We start from the raw sequence: 23,278 nt of genomic DNA on the forward strand, positions 1-23,278 counted from the left end.
GAATGGCCCTTAACAGAAAGCCACCCACCCCATACTCCTGGAGCGTCACCCGCAGGGTGCCTCTGGGGACACGGTCATAAGCCTTCTCCAAATCCACAAAACACATGTGGATGGGTTGGGTAAACTCCCATGCCCCCTCCATCACCCTTGTAAGGGTATAGAGCTGGTCCACAATTCCACGGCCAGGACGTAAACTACATTGCTCCTCCTCAATCTGAGATTCAACTATCGATCGGACCCTCCTCTCCAGTACCTTGGAGTAGACCTTTCCAGGGAGGCTGAGGAGTGTGATCCCCCTATAGTTGGAACACACCCTCAGGTCACCCTTCTTAAAGATGGGGACCACCACCCCAGTCTGCCACTCCACAGGAACTGCCCCCGATGACCACGCAATGTTGCAGAGACGTGTCAACCACGACAGCCCTACAACATCCATAGCCTTGAGATACCCAGGATGAACCTCATTCGCCCCCGGGGCTCCGCCGCTGTGTAGTTGTTTGACTACCTCAGCAACTTCTGCCCCCGAGATTGGACAGTCCGTCCCCAGGTCTCCCGGCTCTGGTTCCTCCTCGGAATGCGCGTAGGTGGGATTGAGGAGCTCCTCAAAGTATTCCTTCCACCGTCCGACTATAGCCCCAGTTGAAGTCAGCAGCTCCCCAACCCCACTGTAAACAGTGTGAGCGAGTTGCTGCCTTCCTCTCCTGAGGCGCCGGACAGTTTGCCAGAACCTCTTTTGAGCCGATCGATAGTCTTTCTCCATGGTCTCACCAAACTCCTCCCATGCCCGAGATTTTGCCTCGGCAACTGCCACTGCTGCACCCCGCATGGCTATCCGGTACCTGTCTGCTGCCTTCGGAGACCCACAGACCAGCCACGGCCTGTAGGCCTCCTTCTTCAGCCTGATGGCTCCCCGAACCTCTGGTGTCCACCAGCGGGTATGGGGGTTGCCACCACGACTGCCACCGGCCACCTTGTGACCACAGCTAGCGACAGCCGCCTCAACAATTGCAGAGTGGAACAAGGCCCACTCGGAGTCAATGTCCCCCACCGCTCTCAGGACGCTGTCAAAGCTCTGCCGGAGGTGGGAGTTGAAAACCGTCTTGACAGGTTCTTCTGCCAGGCATTCCGAGCAGACCCTCACTATGCGTCTGGGTCTGCCAGGTCTACGTGGCATCTTCCCCTGCCATCTGATCCAACTCACCACCAGGTGGTGATCAGTTGACAGCTCCGCTCCTCTCTTCACTCAGGTGTCCAAAACATACGGCCGCAGGTCAGATGGTATGACTACAAAGTCTATCATCAACCTGCAACCTAGGCTGCCCTGGTACCAAGTGTACCGATGGGCATCCTTATGTTCAAACATGGTGTTCGTTATGGCCAAACTGTGGCTTGCACAGAAGTCCAATAATGAAGCACCACTCGAGTTCAGATCAGGCGGGCCATTCCTCCCAATCACACCCCTCCAGGTCATGCTGTCATTGCCCACATGAGCATTGAAGTCCCCCAGCAGGACAATGGAGTCCCCTGATGGAGCACTATCTAGCACTCGTCCCAGGGACTCCAAAAAGGGTGGGTACTCTGAACTGATAGTTGGCCCATAAGCAAAAACAAAAGTCAGGACCCGTTCCCCGACCCGAAGGCGCAGCAGGGAAGCTACCCTCTTGTCCCCCGGGGTAAACCCCAACACACAGGCAGAGAGTCTTGGGGCTAACAAAAAGCCAACCCCAGCCCTCTGCCTCTCACCCGGAGCAACTCCAGCAAAGGAGAGTGTCCAACCCCTCTCAAGGACTTGGGTTCCAGAGCCAATGCTATGTGTCGAGGTGAGTCCGACTATATCTAGCCGGTACCGCTCAACCTCTGCCACAAGCTCCTGCTCCTTCTCCGCCAGCGAGGTGACGTTCTATGTCCCAAAAACCAGTTTTCTTGTCCAGGGATCGGACTGCCAAGGCTCCCGCCTTGGTCTGCCACCCGATCCACATTGCACCGGACCCTTCCTGTTCCTCCTGCGGGGAGAGCCGGATTAAATAAATGGACTACACTGGGCAGGCTGCATTTTGCCCCCCCCTCCATCGATGTTATTTAATGAATTGAAATCTGAAACTTACCAAAGTTACTAATAAAAGTTCATTCACATTTTACATTGCCTAGTCTTTGGTTACAAATTGGTTGTTTGTATGCCAAAATAAGTCATGTGTTGTATGTAAAACATTCTATCAGACAATTTTTTGATATTAATAATTTATACGTCATTACACAGCTGTATTAAATGCTAATAAATTATCCTCATCTTATCCATTGGGAGTGTCATTGTCAAGGCGGTACCAGTAAATAACCACTAGGTGTCATTAAACTATGTAAACAGAGCAAATATGTGTCTCTTATTTGCTGTTTATATTTTATCACTACATTTAATTAAAAAGATTTTCTGCTAAATACAATAGCTTACAACATTTATGTTGACAAATTAATCACATGATGGTGGAAAGACATTCAAGAATAAATAGATTAATTTGAATGGACTGAAGCATGTTTTAAAGGTGCAAAAACAAACTATAAGCACGCAGCCTAAATTATTACGGTATAAATTTAATACTATCTATAATCTTAAAAGAAAGTATTTTAATAAAATGAATACGTTATCTTAAGTTTTGATCTTGCTTTATGCTCATTCAGGCTGTTATTGCCTCTGCTGAATCAGAAATTCTGTGTCAATTTTCTGAGTGTGAACTTATTGTTTTGCTATTTGAACATTAATAAAATTATTTGAAAAATAATTAATAAAACCAGCAACACTTACCAAGGAAACCATTTAGCATTCTCCACTCCAGGATAATGTTCAGCCTTCCAGCATCACAGGCCTCAGTCTTTTTTTATTTTATTTTTTTTTTTACCGTGTCCTGTCTGGCTGTGAAGCAAGCAGAATTGATGTCTGAATGCTGGTGACAAGCCTTACAGATTTACTCTCAGGTGGAGCATCAAAGCGTCTGCTTTTAACGTCACGCCTGATACTTAAAACTTTATTGTTATCGTTGTTGAATGCTTTGTAATTCCGACCAGACACGGAGACAGAGGTGAAAGAGAAAGGAAAAGAAAAGGTGGGGAGAGAGGAGGAGGAGGGGGGGGGGGGGGTCCACAAAAATAAACAATGAACAAGAGTCTGCTTCTAGACCTGCAGAAAAAGACAAAAAAAAAGCAAAAGGACAAAAAAAGGGACACAACAACAATACAACAAGATCTAGCTATCACTGTGTCAACTTGATGAAAAAATATATAATCAACATTGCTTAACTGAAGAATCACGATAATAAATCACAGTGCATTAAGTGCCCACCATAGTCTTAAGACCTGTGTTTAACGTGCCCAAGCCCATACTTTTGAGAGCACCATGTGAGCACCTGTGTGTGTACACGCGCTTGTTTATTTAAGGTTTCTCTATAGGAGCGTCCAATAGAGAGTGTGAGGGACCACAGATCCGCCCCCCAAAGATGCGCAGGAGACGGAGGGAGCTCCAAGTCCCAGAGATCCAGGCGCTGCCCCAGAACACAGGAACCCCAAGGAGACTGCAACCAGAAAGGCCCTCGCCCCCCTCGAGAGGCACAGAGGATCGCCCCGGGGGGCCACAACCAGCAGCCGGCAGAGTCCCGGGAGACATCAGCGGCAAGCCCACAGGCCCCCCCGCAGCCTCCCACCCCCTAGCCGGCCGAGCCCGGGACCCAGCGACCCGAGACCCAGGGGCGACCACCCCCGCCGGGGACCCAGCAGAGCCCAGGGACCCAGATCCCACCAGGCAGCCACCGGGATCTATCAGGCAGATGCCAAAATCTTAAACCCCCAGACCCGGTTGCCACGAACACTCAGGCAGACCAAGGCACAACCCCTCACACGAAGTGTGGCAGGGGGAGGGGGGACGAAGATCTATATCATCAAGAGAAGTTCCAGGAGAGGGGAGGAGTCAAAGGCCCCACCTGACATTTACAGTCATACACAAACACAGTCACACACTCCCTCCCTCATGCTCACACATGCACATACAACCAAGACTTACAAAAATGCATGCCGGACACCCACTCATGCTCCCAATACACACCCTATTCACTCTGGTCCCGGTAATGCTGCACATTGGGTACAATCATCACCGGTAACCAGAGTTTGACCCTTTCTGCTGGGGTGCTGATGAGCAGGCTCCCCCACCCAACGCCGAGCACAGCAACCTACCACCCCAGACCCCAACCAGACGGCCAGATCTCCCTCCTAGCCTCCAGCCCCAGGAAGCCAAGCAACAACAGAGGTGGCTAAGACCCCTAGTCTCCCTCCGCCTGCTCCAATATAGTGTTGTGTGATCATGAGGTATATTCCATGGCTGTGGTGAGTGGGCAGTGCGGGCATCATCCGGCCTATGCCAGCTGATGCCACCGCACCACCCCACTTACACCCTCAGCCATCAGTGTCTAAGTGCGGTTTAAAATTGGAAGTGGGCACCGGCACCCAGGAGGAGGCTGAGATATCCCCCTGCCAAATGCCTTTGAATGTGCTCACTCCCAAGACCCTAAGTGTGTGTTTGTGTGGAATGTCGTCAGTGGAAGTGTATAAGGTGCAAATAAAATTGGGGGGCAGGTTGCCACAGGAATGCGGAAATGGGGTCCATACCCGCACTCCCTGACTTGCCCACCCCCCAAGGTCCTATGTGTATGTTTGTGTGATGATGTGAGGGAGCAGGAGGAGAGAAATATGCGGGGATGGGAAGGAATGGCTGGTTGGGCTTAGCCCTCCAGGGAGCCAGCTCCCCTACTGGCCCCAATAGGCACTTCTGTTGTCAAACTGCCACCCAGGGCATGGAGACCCCAGCCCATCATGCCAGGGCCAAAAGCAGCAGCATTACAGAGCCTTATGGAGTCTGAGGGCACCAACCCAGCCCCACCCCAGCAGAATATCTATGCCCATCCCTGCATTTGCACAACTTCCAGAATATATAAGACATGGGACATCCAGGTAAGGTTGGGTCCTCCCCCTCCTGGACCTCCCCCTCCCCTGTGATGGAACGGCAGAGGAGCCAAGGTCTACCTGAGGCCCCCGAACCCGGGCCAGGCACTGCTGCGTGTTCCTGCCTTCTTCCCGGCAGCATGCATGTCAGGACCCGACCCCCAAGGCCCCGCCCAGATCCCCACACGGGGCCGGCCACTCCTAAACCCCAAGCCCCCAGGCCCCCACCCAGACCCGCCCAGGGGCATTCCAGCTGCCAGGCGGTGACCCATGGCCGCTGCCAAGATCCCCAAGGGGCCTCACTCACAACCGCCAGTAGTCCACCCCCCGAGGCAACCCAAGCACCTCCAGAGGGGGGCAATGGCCCCCCAGTCGCAGACACCCCCAGTGAACCCACCTCCAGGGAACATCCGGATACTCCAAACTCAGACCCCACACCCCCCCACCCACACCATCCCGTAGGACAACATCAACGGCCCCCCACCCTTGCTATGTGATGGAACCGATCAAAGGAGCCCAGAGAGATTCATCTGAAGTGGAAGCAGAGGCTATATCAAGTGCAATATGATCTAACAAAAGATTTCTATACTGGTTAATGCAGAGATTTTCTCTATTTTTCCAATTCAAGAGGATAGTTTTCTTATCGATGGATATGGCAGTCAGAACCACGTGAACCACAGATGTTTCAATCGGGACATCGTCCAGGTTTCCCAGTAGACAAAGAGAGGGGGTGGTTGGGATATGACATTTCAAAGACTTTGACAGGTCTTCACACACTCTACCCCAAAATTCCTGGACAGGTGGACAGGACCACAGTGCATGAATGTAATTGTCAGGAACGTTGTTTGTGCAGTGTGTACAGGTGTCAGATGACACAAACCCCATCTTGAACATCCGATGACCTGTAGAGTGTACTCTGTGTAGAATTTTGTACTGAATTAATTGTAAATTGGGGTGTCTGATCATTTTAAAAGTTTTTAAACAAGTTTGGGACCAGAAGTTCTGGTCAAAGCTGACTGATAGATCCACCTCCCATTTTTCAATAGGGATTACTATTCTATCGTCTATTTTGGACAGTGTCTTATATACTTTAGACAGTAGTTTGGGGGGGTTGAGATTATAGAAGTCTAATACCCTTGGTGGTGTTTGTAATTCTATTTTATTGAGCTTAAATTTTTGTTTTACTACAGATTTAATTTGGTGGTATTCTAAAAAGCTATTCTTATCTATTCCAAATTGGGAGACTATTCTATTAAATGGGATGAAGTCCAATCCTTCTTATATGTGTTCCAGGTATAGGATTCCTTTATTTTTCCAGTCTGGAAGGTTCATCATTTTATTCTTTTGCAAAATATCAGGATTATCCCAGATAGGTGTGTGTCTGCATGGTACTAGTGAAGACTCTGTCATTTTAAGATACTCCCACCATGCTGTCAGAGAGGTGCTGATACTAATACTTTTGAAGCCTTCATGTGTTCTTATGCTTGAGCTAATAAATGGTAAGCCTGAAAGCTCTATCGTATTGCAAAGTGTCTGTTCTATATCTAACCAGGACTCATCTAGTGGGTTATCTTGCAACCATCTTGGTATATATTGCAGCCTGTTGGCTAAGAAATAATAATAAAAGTTGGGTAGATCCAGTCCTCCTCTGTCTTTGGTTTTCTGAAGTGTTTTTAAGCTAATTCGTGGAGGTTTATCCTGCCAAAGGAATTTGGTAATTGAGAAGTCCAGAGATTTAAACCAGTCAGCTGGTGGTTTGTTTGGGATAATTGAAAATAAGTAATTTATTACTTGGGAGAGACATTAATTCCCAGGTATGTGATATTCCCTGACTCCAATTACGTATTAATTAAATTGACAAAAGAGAAATTAATTGGTAGAACTGTGGATTTTAACCAGTTTATAGAGTAATCTGAAACTTTCGAAAAAGAGTTTATCAGTTCTATTGAATGAGAAGAGAGACGATTGAGAATTCCAGAGAAAGAGTAAAACATCATCTGCATAAAGACTTATCTTATGTTCTATTTTCTTACACTTTATCCCTTTAATACCTGTTGTTTGCCTAATTGCTGCCGCTAGTGGTTCGATAAAGATAGCAAACAGTGAGGGGGACAGTGGGCATCCCTGCCTGGTCCCCCTCTGAAGACAGAAGCTAGCTGATATTTGGTCGTTCGTCCTGACACGTGCAGTTGGCGAACTGTATAATGTTTGTAGCCAGTTTATGAAGAAGTTCCCAAAGCCAAATTTATGTAAAGTTGCAAATAACAACTTCCAGTTAACTCTATCAAAAGCCTTTTCTGCATCTAAAGATAATATACTAGTTTCTATGTTTCTACTGTAAGAGAAATCTATCAAATTAAGTAATCTACGTGAGTTAGTGGATGACTGTCTACCCTTGATGAAACCGGTTTGGTCAGGGTGTATTATGAAGGGGGTTACCTTCTCTAATCTTTTTGCCAGGGCTTTACAAATTATTTTGAGATCAACATTAATAAGGGAAATTGGGCAATAGCTGGTAGGAAATGCAGGGTCTTTGCCTGGTTTTAACAAGAGACTATTATTGGCTGAGTTCATGTTTGGCTGTAATCTGCCGCTCTCTTCGATTTCCCTCACCATTCTGAAAAATATTGGAGCCAGAATGATCCAGAATTCTTTGTAGAACTCTGCTGGGAACCCGTCTGGGCCTGGAGCTTTCCTATTCGTCATGGATTTAAGGGCTTCCTGGAGCTCCGCTGAGGTTAGTGGCGAGTCCAGGACTGTAACTTGGCTGTCTGATAATTAGGAAGTGTTATCCTGTCAAGGAACTCATCGATCTCGTTATCTGATGGGTTTATCTGTGGTGAGTACAAAGTTTGGTAAAAGTCTCTGAAAGTGTTGTTTATGCTTTCAGGGTCATAAACTATATTCCTGGTTGAGTCTTTAACAGCAGATATGGTAGTTTTCTCTTTATTAATTTTTAACTGGCTAGCCAAAAATGTACCTGATTTATTACTATGTTCAAAGTTTTCTATTCGTAGTCTTTGTGCTAAAAATTGTGTCTTTTTGTCAATAATTCCATGAAGTTCTAATTTAGCTTTACGTAATTTGCTCATTAACTCTTCTTCTGTGGATGCCTCTAAAGACTTAATGATTTCTTCTAACTCCTGAATACGTTTGTTTTCCGTTTTTTTCTTATGTGATGAGAAAGAGATTATTTTACCTCTCATCACTGCCTTTCCTGCCTCCCAGAGAATAGATGCTGATGTTCCAGGCAGGTCATTATGTTCTAAATATAAAGCCCACTCCTTTTTAAAAAAAATCTATAAAACCTTCGTCTTTGAGCAGTGATGTATTAAACGTCCAGTTTTTGCTTGGTGGGATTGTCTTCTTATTTACCAGAGTTAAAGAAACCGGAGCATGGTCGCTGACAACTATGGGGTGTATCTCAGTGTCTGAAATGTCAGCCAACAATGAGCTGCTGACTAGAAAATAATCCAAACGTGAATGAGAGTGATGGACGTGTGAGAAAAAAATATACTCTCTACGGTTAGGATGAAGAGATCGCCATGCATCACAAAGCCCATAATCACTCATGTACTGTTTAACTATGTTAGTGGATTGCCAATTGCGCTGAGTCCCAGCTGTACTGAGCCTGTCTGTTAAGGAATTCATCCAAAAATTAAAATCACCTCCAAGTTTAAGTGGACAGTCCAAATGTTCGGAGAGTACAGAGAAAAAATTATGAAAGAATGGAGGGTCATCAATATTTGGACAGTATATGCTGACAATACATAAGCTGTGGTTCTGTACAGATATTTTTAACATTATAAATCTACCCTCTGGGTCAGAGACTGTGTCCAATACTGTAAAACTGATGTTTTTGTGTATTAAAATAGCTACACCTCTTTGCCTAGAGTTATAGCAGGCAGAGAACATGCTGGGAAACTCAGGTGTTTTAAGTTCATCTGCGGATGTGGCAGATCTATGAGTCTCTTGTAACAATATTACGTCTGCTTGCACTCTCTTTAGCTGATCAAAAATCTTTAATCTTTTCTCTATGGAGCCAGCTCCATGTACGTTCCATGAGACAAATCTTAGTGCACCCATATATGTGTGTGTGAGTAGCTAAAATATGTGTAGAGGTGTTCAGGATGGAGCCTCTAGGGGGCGCCTTGGGACTGATGGTGAGAGAAAAAAGGGATATGTGACAGGAGGAAAAGGAATAAAGGAAGGAACACTGAAGGCTTGTGAAAAATCAACAAGTGGCTCCGTGGTCTTCATTTCATCAATTAAAGACTTCTACATGGTGTCAGAAGAAAAGAAGGACCTACTGTGGGTTGGCAGAGCATGCTTAGTTTCAGGACGAGGGTGTAGGAAGATGACGGATCAGATATTCTCCATTGCACCTCCGGGTAATTTCAACTTTGAGGAGCCCAGCTCCTGGCCGCAATGGATAAGATGGTTTGAGAGGTTTCGGCGGGCATCCGGACTCGATGGAAAAGCGGAGGATTATCAAGTCTGCTGTATGTGATGGGGGACAGGAGCGATGACATCCTCGGCACATTACCGCTCTCTGACCAACAAAAGGCAGTGTATGCAGACGTGACAAGAGCCTTTGGGGAACATTTCATCGGTAAGCACAATGTTATCTATGAACGGGCCAAGTTTAACAGTAGACAGCAGCAGCAGGGCGAGTCTGCAGAAAATGTTATCACGGATGTGCATAAATAAGCAGAACACTGTAAGTTTGGAGCTTTAATGGAGGAAATGATAAGAGACCGCATCGTGGTTGGAATCAGAGATTCCAGGCTCTTAGAGAGACTGCAGTTAGACCCAGACCTGACGCTGGCTAAAACCATAACCCAGGTCAGGCAGCAAGAGGAAATAAAAAAACAACAGCAGCCGCTGCGAGGGGGCCACACCGAAAATAAAGGGGCTAATGTGGATGCCATAAACACCAATAGAGGGAGACCACACTATAGACAGACACCTCCACGCAGGCCAGAGCAGTTCATGCCCATTCCAAAAACCTCAGATAAGAGTCATTATGAGGAAAAATGTAAGAGATGCTGCAAGGGCCCGCAACACCCTTGGAAACGGTGCCCAGCCAAGGAGGCGGAGTGTCATAAATGTAAAAAAAAGGGACACTTTGCTGCAGTTTGCAGATCATCACTGAGAGTGGAAACATTAGTGGAGAGCGACCCAGAAGATGACATAGCTTTTATGGGGTCTGTTAACACTGATGAGACTGAGGAGGAATGGCTGAAAATACTCAGTTTTAATGGAGAAAATGTGACGATCAAACTGGATACAGGAGCTTCAGTCACAGCGGTTCCAGCTTCTATGTATTCCGAAGTGCGGGATGGGAGCTTGCTGGCACCTTCTAAAAAGATTAAAGGTCCTGATAACTGCCCTTTAAAAGTCCTGGGGGTCATCAGAGCACACATCAAATCTGAAAAAACAGAAACAAGACAGGATGTGTATGTGGTGTCAAACCTAGTGATGCCTTTAATGGGACTCCCTGCCATAATAAAGCTGAACCTGATAAAGTAGGTAGCTTCAGTCCAGCAGGAGAAGCAAGAAAAATGCCATCAGTACAAAGCTAAGTTCCCGAAAGTGTTTACAGGCCTTGGGAAGCTGGAAGGGGCATATGAAAAAAAACTGAAAGAAGGAGCGGTCCCCTTTGCTCTCTCAGCCCCACGCAGAGTCCCTTTACCTATGAAAGAACAAGTAAAACAAGAGCTAGAGAGGATGGAAGCATGCCCGAACCACGAAATGTGGAAGAGGTCCGCCGTTTCCTGGGGATGGTGAATTATGTTGGCAAGTTTTCATCCAGCCTACCAGCTCTCACGAAACCTCTGCGAGACCTGCTAAAAAGCGACAGCACATGGACGTGGGACGCTCAACAGAGGACAGCGTTTGAAAAGATAAAAGAGGAACTGAGTTCTCCCCCAGTGCTGGCACAGTATAGTCCCACAAAGGAAACAATGGTGTCAGCAGACGCGTCCTCATATGGACTCGGAGCGGTTCTTTTACAGCGGCAGGCGGACGACAGGTGGAGACCTGTTATGTATATATCACGGAGCCTGACACCCACAGAGGTGCAATATGCCCAGATTGAAAAAGAGGCTCTTGCTGCAACGTGGGTCTGTGAACGACTCAGCTCATACCTGCTAGGTTTGGAGTTCACAGTGAGAACCGACCACAAACCTCTGGTCTCCCTGTTAGGTTCTCGGGTCTTAGACGACCTACCACCAAGAATCCTAAGATTCAGGCTCAGACTGCTGAGGTTCAACTACAAAATTATTCATGTCCCTGGCAAACAGCTTGTCACAGCAGATGCTCTTTCCAGAGCTCCTCAAGGACTGGAGGACAGAGAAGCCAATAGCAGCTTGCAGCAGGAATGTTGTATGTATGTTGACCACATCCTACGACAACTACCTGCCACAAAAAGTAAATTGGCTCACATCATGGCTGTTCAGAGCTCCGACAGCGTTTGTAAACAGCTGAAAACATTTACGGAAAAGGGCTGGCCCTCCAACAGGAGGAACGTCCTAGAGCACCTTCTTCCATTTTGGCCCGAAAGGACTGATATTCATCTGGCGGAGGGCCTGCTTCTCAAAGGCAAGAGGATTTTGATTCCAGCATGCATGCAGACAGAAATGTTGGACAGGTTGCATGAAGGACATCAGGGGGTGACTAAATGTGTGGCACGTGCACAAGAATCCCTGTGGTGGCCGGGGATAACACGACAGATCAAAGACATGGTGGAAAGGTGTGAAATCTGCTGCCAGTTTTCACAAACAAAGACAGAGCCACTGATGACTACACCTCTACCACCACGCCCTTGGCAAAAAGTAGCGGCTGATATATTTCAGTGGGAAAAAAGTTATTACATTGTGGTTGTGGACTACTTCTCCCGATACAGCCAACCTCCCATTTCTCACAACAGCTACAACAGTGGAGCGGCTGAAGGTGATCTTTGCAAGATTCGGTGTGCCGGAATGCCTGGTGACAGACAATGGCCCGCAGTTTGCTTCCTCGGACTTTAGTCTGTTTGCCCAGAACTATGGTTTCCAGCATGTGACCAGTAGCCCCTGTTACCCTCAGAGCAACGGGGACGCAGAGAGAGCCGTCAGGACAGTCAAACAGCTGCTCAGTAAAAGTCCAGACCCTCAGAGGGCTCTCTTAGCCTACAGAGCTACACCGCTAGCTCATGGACTGAGTCCAGCACAACTGCTGATGGGGAGGCGGATAAGGTCCACAGTTCTCACCACAGCACAAGCGTTGAATCCAGCCTGGCCGAACCTTGGAGCCTTCAGGAAAAGGGATAAAGAGTTGAAGGAAAGGCAGAAGAATTCGTTCGATAGGAGGCATAAGGCCAAAGACTTACCAGTTCTGATTCCGGGCCAAAGAGTGTGGATTAGAACATCACAGTCCACTGCTACGGTCCAGGGTCCAGCCTCAACCCCAAGGTCTTATGTAGTGGAAACCGAGCGAGGGAGTTTTAGAAGAAACAGGGCTCACCTGACTGTACTCCCTGAGACAGAGCTGCCCTGCTCTGAGGAGCCGGTGTCAGACCTGACACAGAGACTCCCGGGTACCACTGTGACCAGGTCGGGAAGGGTTTCCCGCCCACCAGAGAGACTGGACTTGTGAAAATTCTCATTTTAGTTGACCCCTGCATTTAAAAACAAAAGGGTGATGTTTCTAAAACAAAGGTGTTTATGTTAGATTATATTGTTAAACAAAAGAGTTGAAAATGCCTGGTTGTAAACACTGGACTATAAGTCAGGTTTCTGTTAGAATGATACTGTTATGTTGAGTACAAGGTTATCTTACAAGTTAAGAGTTTTTCAAGCTAAAAGGGGAGGTGTAGAGGTGTTCAGGATGGAGCCTCTAGGGGGCGCCTTTGGACTGATGGTGAAAGAAAAAAGGGATGTGTGACAGGAGGAAAAAGAATAAAGGAAGGAACACCGAAGGCTTGTGAAAAATCAACAAGTGGCTCAGTGGTCTTCATTTCATCAATTAAAGACTTCTACAATATGAGGCCTTCACAGTGGCGGCTGGCCAGTAGAGGGCGATAGGGCGCCGCCCTCCCAGTTTCCCCTGTGTTTTTAATTTTTATTTAAAAAAAAAAATAAATAAAATTAACAATAATCACATATTCTAAGTTAATTGTGTGTTTTGTAACAAAAATAAATCATATATATATATATATATATATATCAGTCTCTGCCGGTCTCTGCCGATCTCTGCCGGTCTCTGCCAAGCGGTGGCGGCTGTGTGCTGTTTTTCAATCGCCCAAACAAGACGGGACCGGTTGTCCAATTGCTGACAAGAAAATCAAAGGGTAGGAATAGGAATGTATCCAATCAGCGTCGACGTTGTTTCAGAACGTTTCAGAAGCATGATGGGCAGAGCCGGATTAAATAAATGAACTACACTAGGCAGGCTGCATTTTTTGCCCCCCCCCCCCCCCCCCCAATCGATGTTATTTAATGAACTGAAATGTGAAACTTACCAAAGTTACTAATAAAAGTTCATTCACATTTTACATAGCCTAGTTTTTGGTTACAAATTGGTTGTTTGTATGCCAGAATAAGTCATGTGTTGTATGTTAAACATTCTATCAGACTTTTTTTTGTTATTAATAATTTATATCTCATTACACAGCTGTATTAAATGATAATAAATTATCCTCATCTTATCTATTGGGAGTGTCAATGTTAAGGCAGTAGTACCAGTAAATAACCACTAGGTGTCATTAAACTATGTAAACAGAGCAAATATATTTATCTTATTTGCTCTGTTAACATTTAACCAGTAGCGGCTCCAGACAATTTTTATTGGGGGACAATGGGGGGGTCCTGGTCATTTCAAGGAGGTTCTCAAGAAAACAAAAAATGCAGTGGACAGCTAGTAACTGCATATTACTGCTACTAAACAACAAAATACTACAACTACTTTGTTTTTAATTAATTAATCAATCACAGTGTGCAAATAATATCCTTTAATTGCCATAGCCACACCCATGACACAAAACACCCATGACAGAACACATATTTACAAAATAGTATCTACTCTCATACTCTCACCACTTCTGACCAGTTTCCCCCTCCTGTCTTCTTCTCTGCTCCTCTTTTCTCCAGTGTCCTGTCATCTTCTCTGCTCCTCTTAAGTCTCCATTCTCCACAGCTGTGATTTACTGCAACATATGAATGTACACAAGAATAGGTTAGTATTTATGCTAACAACAGCAACACAATAGAAATTCACTTTTCTCACATTACTGACCGCTCTTTTGTCCAGTCTCCTCCTGTCTTCTTCTCTGCTCCTCTACTCTCCTGTCTCATCCTGTCATCTTCTCTGCTCCTCTACTCTCCAGTCTCCTCCTGTCATCTTCTCTGCTCCTCTACTGTCCAGTCTCCTGCTGTCATCTTCTCTGCTCCTCTACTCTCCTGTCTCATCCTGTCTTCTTCTCTGCTCTTCTACTCTCCAGTCTCCTCCTGTCTTCTTCTCTGCTCATCTACTCTCCAGTCTCCTCCTGTCTTCTTCTCTGCTCATCTTTTCTCCATTCTCCTCCTGTCATCTTCTCCGCTCCTCTACTCTCCAGTCTCCTCCTGTCTTCTTCTCTGCTCGTCTACTCTCCAGTCTCCTGCTGTCATCTTCTCTGCTCCTCTACTCTCCAGTCTCCTCCTGTCATCTTCTCCGCTCCTCTACTCTCCAGTCTCCTGCTGTCATCTTCTCTGCTCCTCTACTCTCCAGTCTCCTCCTGTCTTCTTCTCTGCTCCTCTACTCTCCAGTCTCCTGCTGTCATCTTCTCTGCTCCTCTACTCTCCAGTCTCCTCCTGTCATCTTCTCCGCTCCTCTACTCTCCAGTCTCCTCCAGTCTCCTTCTCTGCTCCTCTACTCTCCAGTGTCCTCCTGTCTTCTTCTCTGCTCCTCTACTCTCCTGTCTCATTCTGTCTTCTTCTCTGCTCCTCTTCTCTCCAGTCTCCTCCAGTCTCCTTCTCTGCTCCTCTACTCTCCAGTCTCCTGCTGTCATCTTCTCTGCTCCTCTACTCTCCAGTCTCCTCCTGTCATCTTCTCCGCTCCTCTACTCTCCAGTCTCCTCCTGTCTTCTTCTCCACTCCTCTACTCTCCAGTCTCCTCCTGTCTTCTTCTCTGCTCCTCTACTCTCCTGTCTCATCCTGTCTTCTTCTCTGCTCCTCTTCTCTCCAGTCTCCTCCAGTCTCCTTCTCTGCTCCTCTTCTCTCCAGTCTCCTCCTGTCTTCTTCTCTGCTCCTCTTCTCTCCAGTCTCCTCCTGTCTTCTTCTCTGCTCCTCTTTTCTCCAGTCTCCTCCTGTCATCTTCTCTGCTCCTCTACTCTCCAGTCTCCTCCTGTCATCTTCTCTGCTCCTCTACTCTCCAGTCTCCTCCTGTCATCTTCTCTGCTCCTCTACTCTCCAATCTCCTCCTGTCTTCTTCTCTGCTCCTCTACTCTCCAGTCTCCTCCTGTCATCTTCTCTGCACCTCTACTCTCCAGTCTCCTCCTGTCATCTTCTCTGCTCCTCTACTGTCCAGTCTCATCCTGTCATCTTCTCTGCTCCTCTACTCTCCTGTCTCATCCTGTCTTCTTCTCTGCTCTTCTACTCTCCAGTCTCCTCCTGTCTTCTTCTCTGCTCCTCTACTCTCCATTCTCCTCCTGTCACCTTCTCCGCTCCTCTACTCTCCAGTCTCCTCCTGTCTTCTTCTCTGCTCGTCTACTCTCCTGTCTCATCCTGTCATCTTCTCTGCTCCTCTACTGTCCAGTCTCATCCTGTCATCTTCTCTGCTCCTCTACTCTCCTGTCTCATCCTGTCTTCTTCTCTGCTCTTCTACTCTCCAGTCTCCTCCTGTCTTCTTCTCTGCTCCTCTACTCTCCATTCTCCTCCTGTCATCTTCTCCGCTCCTCTACTCTCCAGTCTCCTCCTGTCTTCTTCTCTGCTCGTCTACTCTCCAGTCTCCTCCTGTCATCTTCTCCGCTCCTCTACTCTCCAGTCTCCTGCTGTCATCTTCTCTGCTCCTCTACTCTCCAGTCTCCTCCTGTCTTCTTCTCTGCTCCTCTACTCTCCAGTCTCCTGCTGTCATCTTCTCTGCTCCTCTAACTCTCCAGTCTCCTCCTGTCATCTTCTCCGCTCCTCTACTCTCCAGTCTCCTCCTGTCTTCTTCTCTGCTCGTCTACTCTCCAGTCTCCTCCTGTCTTCTTCTCTGCTCCTCTACTCTCCAGTCTCCTCCTGTCATCTTCTTCGCTCCTCTACTCTCCAGTCTCCTCCTGTCTTCTTCTCTGCTCGTCTACTCTCCAGTCTCCTCCTGTCTTCTTCTCTGCTCGTCTACTCTCCAGTCTCCTCCTGTCTTCTTCTCTGCTCCTCTTTTCTCCAGTCTCCTCCTGTCATCTTCTCTGCTCCTCTACTCTCCAGTCTCCTGCTGTCATCTTCTCTGCTCCTCTACTCTCCAGTCTCCTCCTGTCTTCTTCTCTGCTCGTCTACTCTCCAGTCTCCTCCTGTCTTCTTCTCTGCTCCTCTACTCTCCAGTCTCCTCCTGTCTTCTTCTCTGCTCGTCTACTCTCCAGTCTCCTCCTGTCTTCTTCTCTGCTCGTCTACTCTCCAGTCTCCTCCTGTCTTCTTCTCTGCTCCTCTTTTCTCCAGTCTCCTCCTGTCATCTTCTTTGCTCCTCTACTCTCCAGTCTCCTGCTGTCATCTTCTCTGCTCCTCTACTCTCCAGTCTCCTCCTGTCTTCTTCTCTGCTCGTCTACTCTCCAGTCTCCTCCTGTCATCTTCTCCGCTCCTCTACTCTCCAGTCTCCTGCTGTCATCTTCTCTGCTCCTCTACTCTCCAGTCTCCTCCTGTCTTCTTCTCTGCTCCTCTACTCTCCAGTCTCCTGCTGTCATCTTCTCTGCTCCTCTACTCTCCAGTCTCCTCCTGTCATCTTCTCCGCTCCTCTACTCTCCAGTCTCCTCCTGTCTTCTTCTCTGCTCGTCTACTCTCCAGTCTCCTCCTGTCTTCTTCTCTGCTCCTCTACTCTCCAGTCTCCTCCTGTCTTCTTCTCTGCTCCTCTACTCTCCATTCTCCTTCTGTCTTCTTCTCTGCTCCTCTACTCTCCAGTCTCCTCCTGTCATCTTCTTCGCTCCTCTACTCTCCAGTCTCCTCCTGTCTTCTTCTCTGCTCGTCTACTCTCCAGTCTCCTCCTGTCTTCTTCTCTGCTCGTCTTCTCTCCAGTCTCCTCCTGTATTCTTCTCTGCTCCTCTTTTCTCCAGTCTCCTCCTGTCATCTTCTCTGCTCCTCTACTCTCCAGTCTCCTGCTGTCATCTTCTCTGCTCCTCTACTCTCCAGTCTCCTCCTGTCTTCTTCTCTGCTCGTCTACTCTCCAGTCTCCTCCTGTCTTCTTCTCTGCTCCTCTACTCTCCAGTCTCCTCCTGTCTTCTTCTCTGCTCGTCTACTCTCCAGTCTCCTCCTGTCTTCTTCTCTGCTCGTCTACTCTCCAGTCTCCTCCTGTCTTCTTCTCTGCTCCTCTTTTCTCCAGTCTCCTCCTGTCATCTTCTCTGCTCCTCTACTCTCCAGTCTCCTGCTGTCATCTTCTCTGCTCCTCTACTCTCCAGTCTCCTCCTGTCTTCTTCTCTGCTCGTCTACTCTCCAGTCTCCTCCTGTCTTCTTCTCTGCTCCTCTACTCTCCAGTCTCCTGCTGTCATCTTCTCTGCTCCTCTACTCTCCAGTCTCCTCCTGTCATCTTCTCTGCTCGTCTACTCTCCAGTCTCCTCCTGTCTTCTTCTCTGCTCGTCTACTCTCCAGTCTCCTCCTGTCTTCTTCTCTGCTCCTCTACTCTCCAGTCTCCTCCTGTCTTCTTCTCTGCTCCTCTACTCTCCAGTCTCCTCCTGTCTTCTTCTCTGCTCGTCTACTCTCCAGTCTCCTCCTGTCTTCTTCTCTGCTCCTCTACTCTCCAGTCTCCTCCTGTCTTCTTCTCTGCTCCTCTTCTCTCCAGTCTCCTCCAGTCTCCTTCTCTGCTCCTCTACTCTCCAGTGTCCTCCTGTCATCTTCTCTGCTCCTCTACTCTCCAGTGTCCTCCTGTCATCTTCTCTGCTCCTCTTAAGTCTCCATTCTCCACAGCTGTGATTTACTGCAACATATGAGTTTATAGTACACAAGAATAGGTTAGTATTTATGCTAACAACAGCAACACAATAGAAAGAGATTCACTTTTCTCACATTACTGACCGCTCTTTTGTCCAGTCTCCTTCTGTCTTCTTCTCTGCTCCTCTTCTCTCCAGTCTCCTCCTGTCTTCTTCTCTGCTCCTCTTCTCTCCAGTCTCCTCCTGTCTTCTTCTCTGCTCCTCTTTTCTCCAGTCTCCTCCTGTCTTCTTCTCTGCTCCTCTTCTCTCCAGTCTCTTCCTGTCTTCTTCTCTGCTCCTCTTTTCTCCAGTCTCCTCCTGTCATCTTCTCTGCTCCTCTACTCTCCAGTCTCCTCCTGTCATCTTCTCTGCTCCTCTACTCTCCAGTCTCCTCCTGTCTTCTTCTCTGCTCCTCTACTCTCCAGTCTCCTCCTGTCATCTTCTCTGCTCCTCTACTCTCCAGTCTCCTCCTGTCATCTTCTCCGCTCCTCTACTCTCCAGTCTCCTCCTGTCTTCTTCTCTGCTCGTCTACTCTCTAGTCTCCTCCTGTCTTCTTCTCTGCTCCTCTTCTCTCCAGTCTCCTCTAGTCTCCTTCTCTGCTCCTCTACTCTCCAGTGTCCTCCTGTCATCTTCTCTGCTCCTCTTAAGTCTCCATTCTCCACAGCTGTGATTTACTGCAACATATGAGTTTATAGTACACAAGAATAGGTTAGTATTTATGCTAACAACAGCAACACAATAAAAAGAGATTCACTTTTCTCACATTACTGACCGCTCTTTTGTCCAGTCTCCTTCTGTCTTCTTCTCTGCTCCTCTGCCCTCCAGTCTCCTTCTCTGCTCCTCTACTCTCCAGTCTCCTCCTGTCATCTTCTCTGCTACTCTACTCTCCAGTCTCCTCCTGTCTTCTTCTCTGCTCCTCTTCTCTCCAGTCTCCTCCTGTCATCTTCTCTGCTACTCTACTCTCCAGTCTCCTCCTGTCTTCTTCTCTGCTCCTCTTCTCTCCAGTCTCTTCCTGTCTTCTTCTCTGCTCCTCTTTTCTCCAGTCTCCTCCTGTCATCTTCTCTGCTCCTCTACTCTCCAGTCTCCTCCTGTCATCTTCTCTGCTCCTCTACTCTCCAGTCTCCTCCTGTCTTCTTCTCTGCTCCTCTACTCTCCAGTCTCCTCCTGTCATCTTCTCTGCTCCTCTACTCTCCAGTCTCCTCCTGTCATCTTCTCTGCTCCTCTACTCTCCAGTCTCCTCCTGTCTTCTTCTCTGCTCGTCTACTCTCCAGTCTCCTCCTGTCTTCTTCTCTGCTCCTCTACTCTCCAGTCTCCTCCTGTCTTCTTCTCTGCTCCTCTTTTCTCCAGTCTCCTCCTGTCATCTTCTCTGCTCCTCTATTCTCCAGTCTCCTGCTGTCATCTTCTCTGCTCCTCTACTCTCCAGTCTCCTCCTGTCTTCTTCTCTGTTCCTCTACTCTCCAGTCTACTCCTGTCTTCTTCTCTGCTCCTCTACTCTCCAGTCTCCTCCTGTCATCTTCTCTGCTCCTCTACTCTCCAGTCTCCTCCTGTCATCTTCTCTGCTCCTCTACTCTCCAGTCTCCTCCTGTCTTCTTCTCTGCTCGTCTACTCTCCAGTCTCCTCCTGTCTTCTTCTCTGCTCCTCTACTCTCCAGTCTCCTCCTGTCTTCTTCTCTGCTCCTCTTTTCTCCAGTCTCCTGCTGTCATCTTCTCTGCTCCTCTACTCTCCAGTCTCCTGCTGTCATCTTCTCTGCTCCTCTACTCTCCAGTCTCCTCCTGTCTTCTTCTCTGCTCCTCTACTCTCCAGTCTCCTCCTGTCTTCTTCTCTGCTCCTCTACTCTCCAGTCTCCTCCTGTCTTCTTCTCTGCTCCTCTTTTCTCCAGTCTCCTCCTGTCATCTTCTCTGCTCCTCTACTCTCCAGTCTCCTCCTGTCATCTTCTCTGCTCCTCTACTCTCCAGTCTCCTCCTGTCTTCTTCTCTGCTCCTCTACTCTCCAGTCTCCTCCTGTCTTCTTCTCTGCTCCTCTACTCTCCAGTCTCCTCCTGTCATCTTCTCTGCTCCTCTACTCTCCAGTCTCCTCCTGTCTTCTTCTCTGCTCCTCTACTCTCCAGTCTCCTCCTGTCTTCTTCTCTGCTCCTCTTTTCTCCAGTCTCCTCCTGTCTTCTTCTCTGCTCCTCTACTCTCCAGTCTCCTCCTGTCTTCTTCTCTGCTCCTCTTCTCTCCAGTCTCTTCCTGTCTTCTTCTCTGCTCCTCTTTTCTCCAGTCTCCTCCTGTCATCTTCTCTGCTCCTCTACTCTCTAGTCTCCTCCTGTCATCTTCTCTGCTCCTCTACTCTCCAGTCTCCTCCTGTCTTCTTCTCTGCTCCTCTACTCTCCAGTCTCCTCCTGTCATCTTCTCTGCTCCTCTACTCTCCAGTCTCCTCCTGTCTTCTTCTCTGCTCGTCTACTCTCCAGTCTCCTCCTGTCTTCTTCTCTGCTCCTCTACTCTCCAGTCTCCTCCTGTCTTCTTCTCTGCTCCTCTTTTCTCCAGTCTCCTCCTGTCATCTTCTCTCCTCCTCTACTCTCCAGTCTCCTGCTGTCATCTTCTCTGCTCTTCTACTCTCCAGTCTCCTGCTGTCATCTTCTCTGCTCCTCTACTCTCCAGTCTCCTCCTGTCTTCTTCTCTGCTCCTCTACTCTCCAGTCTCCTCCTGTCATCTTCTCTGCTCCTCTACTCTCCAGTCTCCTCCTGTCTTCTTCTCTGCTCCTCTTTTCTCCAGTCTCCTCCTGTCTTCTTCTCTGCTCCTCTACTCTCCAGTCTCCTCCTGTCTTCTTCTCTGCTCCTCTACTCTCCAGTCTCCTCCTGTCTTCTTCTCTGCTCCTCTTTTCTCCAGTCTCCTCCTGTCATTTTCTCTGCTCCTCTACTCTCCAGTCTCCTCCTGTCTTCTTCTCTGCTCCTCTACTCTCCAGTCTCCTCCTGTCTTCTTCTCTGCTCATCTACTCTCCAGTCTCCTCCTGTCATCTTCTCTGCTCCTCTACTCCAGTCTCCTGCTGTCATCTTTTCTGCTCCTCTACTCTCCAGTCTCCTCCTGTCTTCTTCTCTGCTCCTCTTTTCTCCAGTCTCCTCCTGTCATCTTCTCTGCTCCTCTACTCTCCAGTCTCCTCCTGTCATCTTCTCCGCTCCTCTACTCTCCAGTCTCCTCCTGTCTTCTTCTCTGCTCGTCTACTCTCCAGTCTCCTCCTGTCTTCTTCTCTGCTCCTCTACTCTCCAGTCTCCTCCTGTCTTCTTCTCTGCACCTCTACTCTCCTGTCTCCTCCAGTCTTCTTCTCTGCTCCTCTTTTCTCCAGTGTCCTCCTGTCATCTTCTCTGCTCCTCTTAAGTCTCCATTCTCCACTTGTCTTCTCTCCATTCTCCACAGCTGTGATTTACTGCAACATATGAGTTTATAGTACACAAGAATAGGTTAGTATTTATGCTAACAACAGCAACACAATAGAAAGAGATTCACTTTTCTCACATTACTGACCGCTCTTTTGTCCAGTCTCCTTCTGTCTTCTTCTCTGCTTCTCTACTCTCCAGTGTCCTCCTGTCTTCTTCTCTGCTCCTCTTCTCTCCAGTCTCCTTCTGTCTTCTTCTCTGCTCCTCTTCTCTCCAGTCTCCTTCTGTCTTCTTCTCTGCTCCTCTTCTCTCCAGTCTCCTCCTGTCTTCTTCTCTGCTCCTCTTCTCTCCAGTCTCCTCCTGTCTTCTTCTCTGCTCCTCTTTTCTCCAGTCTCCTCCTGTCATCTTCTCTGCTACTCTACTCTCCAGTCTCCTCCCGTCTTCTTCTCTGCTCCTCTTCTCTCCAGTCTCTTCCTGTCTTCTTCTCTGCTCCTCTTTTCTCCAGTCTCCTCCTGTCATCTTCTCTGCTCCTCTACTCTCCAGTCTCCTCCTGTCATCTTCTCTGCTCCTCTTTTCTCCAGTCTCCTCCTGTCATCTTCTCCGCTCCTCTACTCTCCAGTCTCCTCCTGTCTTCTTCTCTGCTCGTCTACTCTCCAGTCTCCTCCTGTCTTCTTCTCTGCTCCTCTACTCTCCAGTCTCCTCCTGTCTTCTTCTCTGCACCTCTACTCTCCTGTCTCATCCTGTCTTCTTCTCTGCTCCTCTTCTCTCCAGTCTCCTCCAGTCTTCTTCTCTGCTCCTCTTTTCTCCAGTGTCCTCCTGTCATCTTCTCTGCTCCTCTTAAGTCTCCATTCTCCACTTGTCTTCTCTCCATTCTCCACAGCTGTGATTTACTGCAACATATGAGTTTATAGTACACAAGAATAGGTTAGTATTTATGCTAACAACAGCAACACAATAGAAAGAGATTCACTTTTCTCACATTACTGACCGCTCTTTTGTCCAGTCTCCTTCTGTCTTCTTCTCTGCTTCTCTACTCTCCAGTGTCCTCCTGTCTTCTTCTCTGCTCCTCTTCTCTCCAGTCTCCTTCTGTCTTCTTCTCTGCTCCTCTTCTCTCCAGTCTCCTTCTGTCTTCTTCTCTGCTCCTCTTCTCTCCAGTCTCCTCCTGTCTTCTTCTCTGCTCCTCTTCTCTCCAGTCTCCTCCTGTCTTCTTCTCTGCTCCTCTTTTCTCCAGTCTCCTCCTGTCATCTTCTCTGCTACTCTACTCTCCAGTCTCCTCCCGTCTTCTTCTCTGCTCCTCTTCTCTCCAGTCTCCTCCTGTCTTCTTCTCTGCTCCTCTTTTCTCCAGTCTCCTCCTGTCATCTTCTCTGCTCCTCTACTCTCCAGTCTCCTCCTGTCTTCTTCTCTGCTCCTCTTTTCTCCAGTCTCCTCCTGTCATCTTCTCTGCTCCTCTACTCTCCAGTCTCCTCCTGTCTTCTTCTCTGCTCGTCTACTCTCCAGTCTCCTCCTGTCTTCTTCTCTGCTCCTTTACTCTCCAGTCTCCTCCTGTCTTCTTCTCTGCTCCTCTTTTCTCCAGTCTCCTCCTGTCATCTTCTCTGCTCCTCTACTCTCCAGTCTGCTGCTGTCATCTTCTCTGCTCCTCTACTCTCCAGTCTCCTCCTGTCATCTTCTCTGCTCCTCTACTCTCCAGTCTCCTCCTGTCATCTTCTCTGCTCCTCTACTCTCCAGTCTCCTCCTGTCTTCTTCTCTGCTCGTCTACTCTCCAGTCTCCTCCTGTCTTCTTCTCTGCTCCTCTACTCTTCAGTCTCCTCCTGTCTTCTTCTCTGCTCCTCTTTTCTCCAGTC

At 48.1% G+C, this 23,278-nt stretch overlaps 1 protein-coding gene across 2 annotated transcripts; it reads right to left on the reverse strand.

Annotated features, from left to right (window-relative positions):
* Positions 1-21,343: 21,343 nt before the first annotated feature.
* LOC139069964 (uncharacterized) lies at positions 21,344-22,389 on the reverse strand. Of its 2 annotated transcripts, none has more exons than XM_070551433.1 (2): positions 22,088-22,389; positions 21,344-21,822 (listed from the first exon to the last, which is right to left on the reverse strand). In XM_070551433.1, exons 1-2 carry the CDS (start codon positions 22,306-22,308, stop codon positions 21,573-21,575), a joined length of 471 nt encoding a protein of 156 aa, XP_070407534.1. In that variant the 5' UTR covers positions 22,309-22,389; the 3' UTR covers positions 21,344-21,572. The 2 variants fall into 2 exon arrangements, 1 of the variants encoding a protein (XP_070407534.1); XR_011520629.1 differs by having other exon boundaries at positions 21,655-21,822; positions 22,050-22,206.
* Positions 22,390-23,278: the final 889 nt, after the last annotated feature.

Source organism: Nothobranchius furzeri, chromosome 5, assembly GCF_043380555.1.
Source record: "Nothobranchius furzeri strain GRZ-AD chromosome 5, NfurGRZ-RIMD1, whole genome shotgun sequence".
NCBI lineage: Eukaryota > Metazoa > Chordata > Actinopteri > Cyprinodontiformes > Nothobranchiidae > Nothobranchius > Nothobranchius furzeri.

Coding starts and splice junctions, on each gene's coding strand:
- LOC139069964 (XM_070551433.1), bottom strand. CDS start 22,308: ATGGAGAGAAGACAAGTGGAGAATGGAGACTTAAGAGGAGCAGAGAAG. Junction 21,823..22,087: donor AGACAGGAGGAGACTGGAGA/GTAGACGAGCAG, acceptor AGGAGACTGGAG/AAAAGAGGAGCAGAGAAGAA.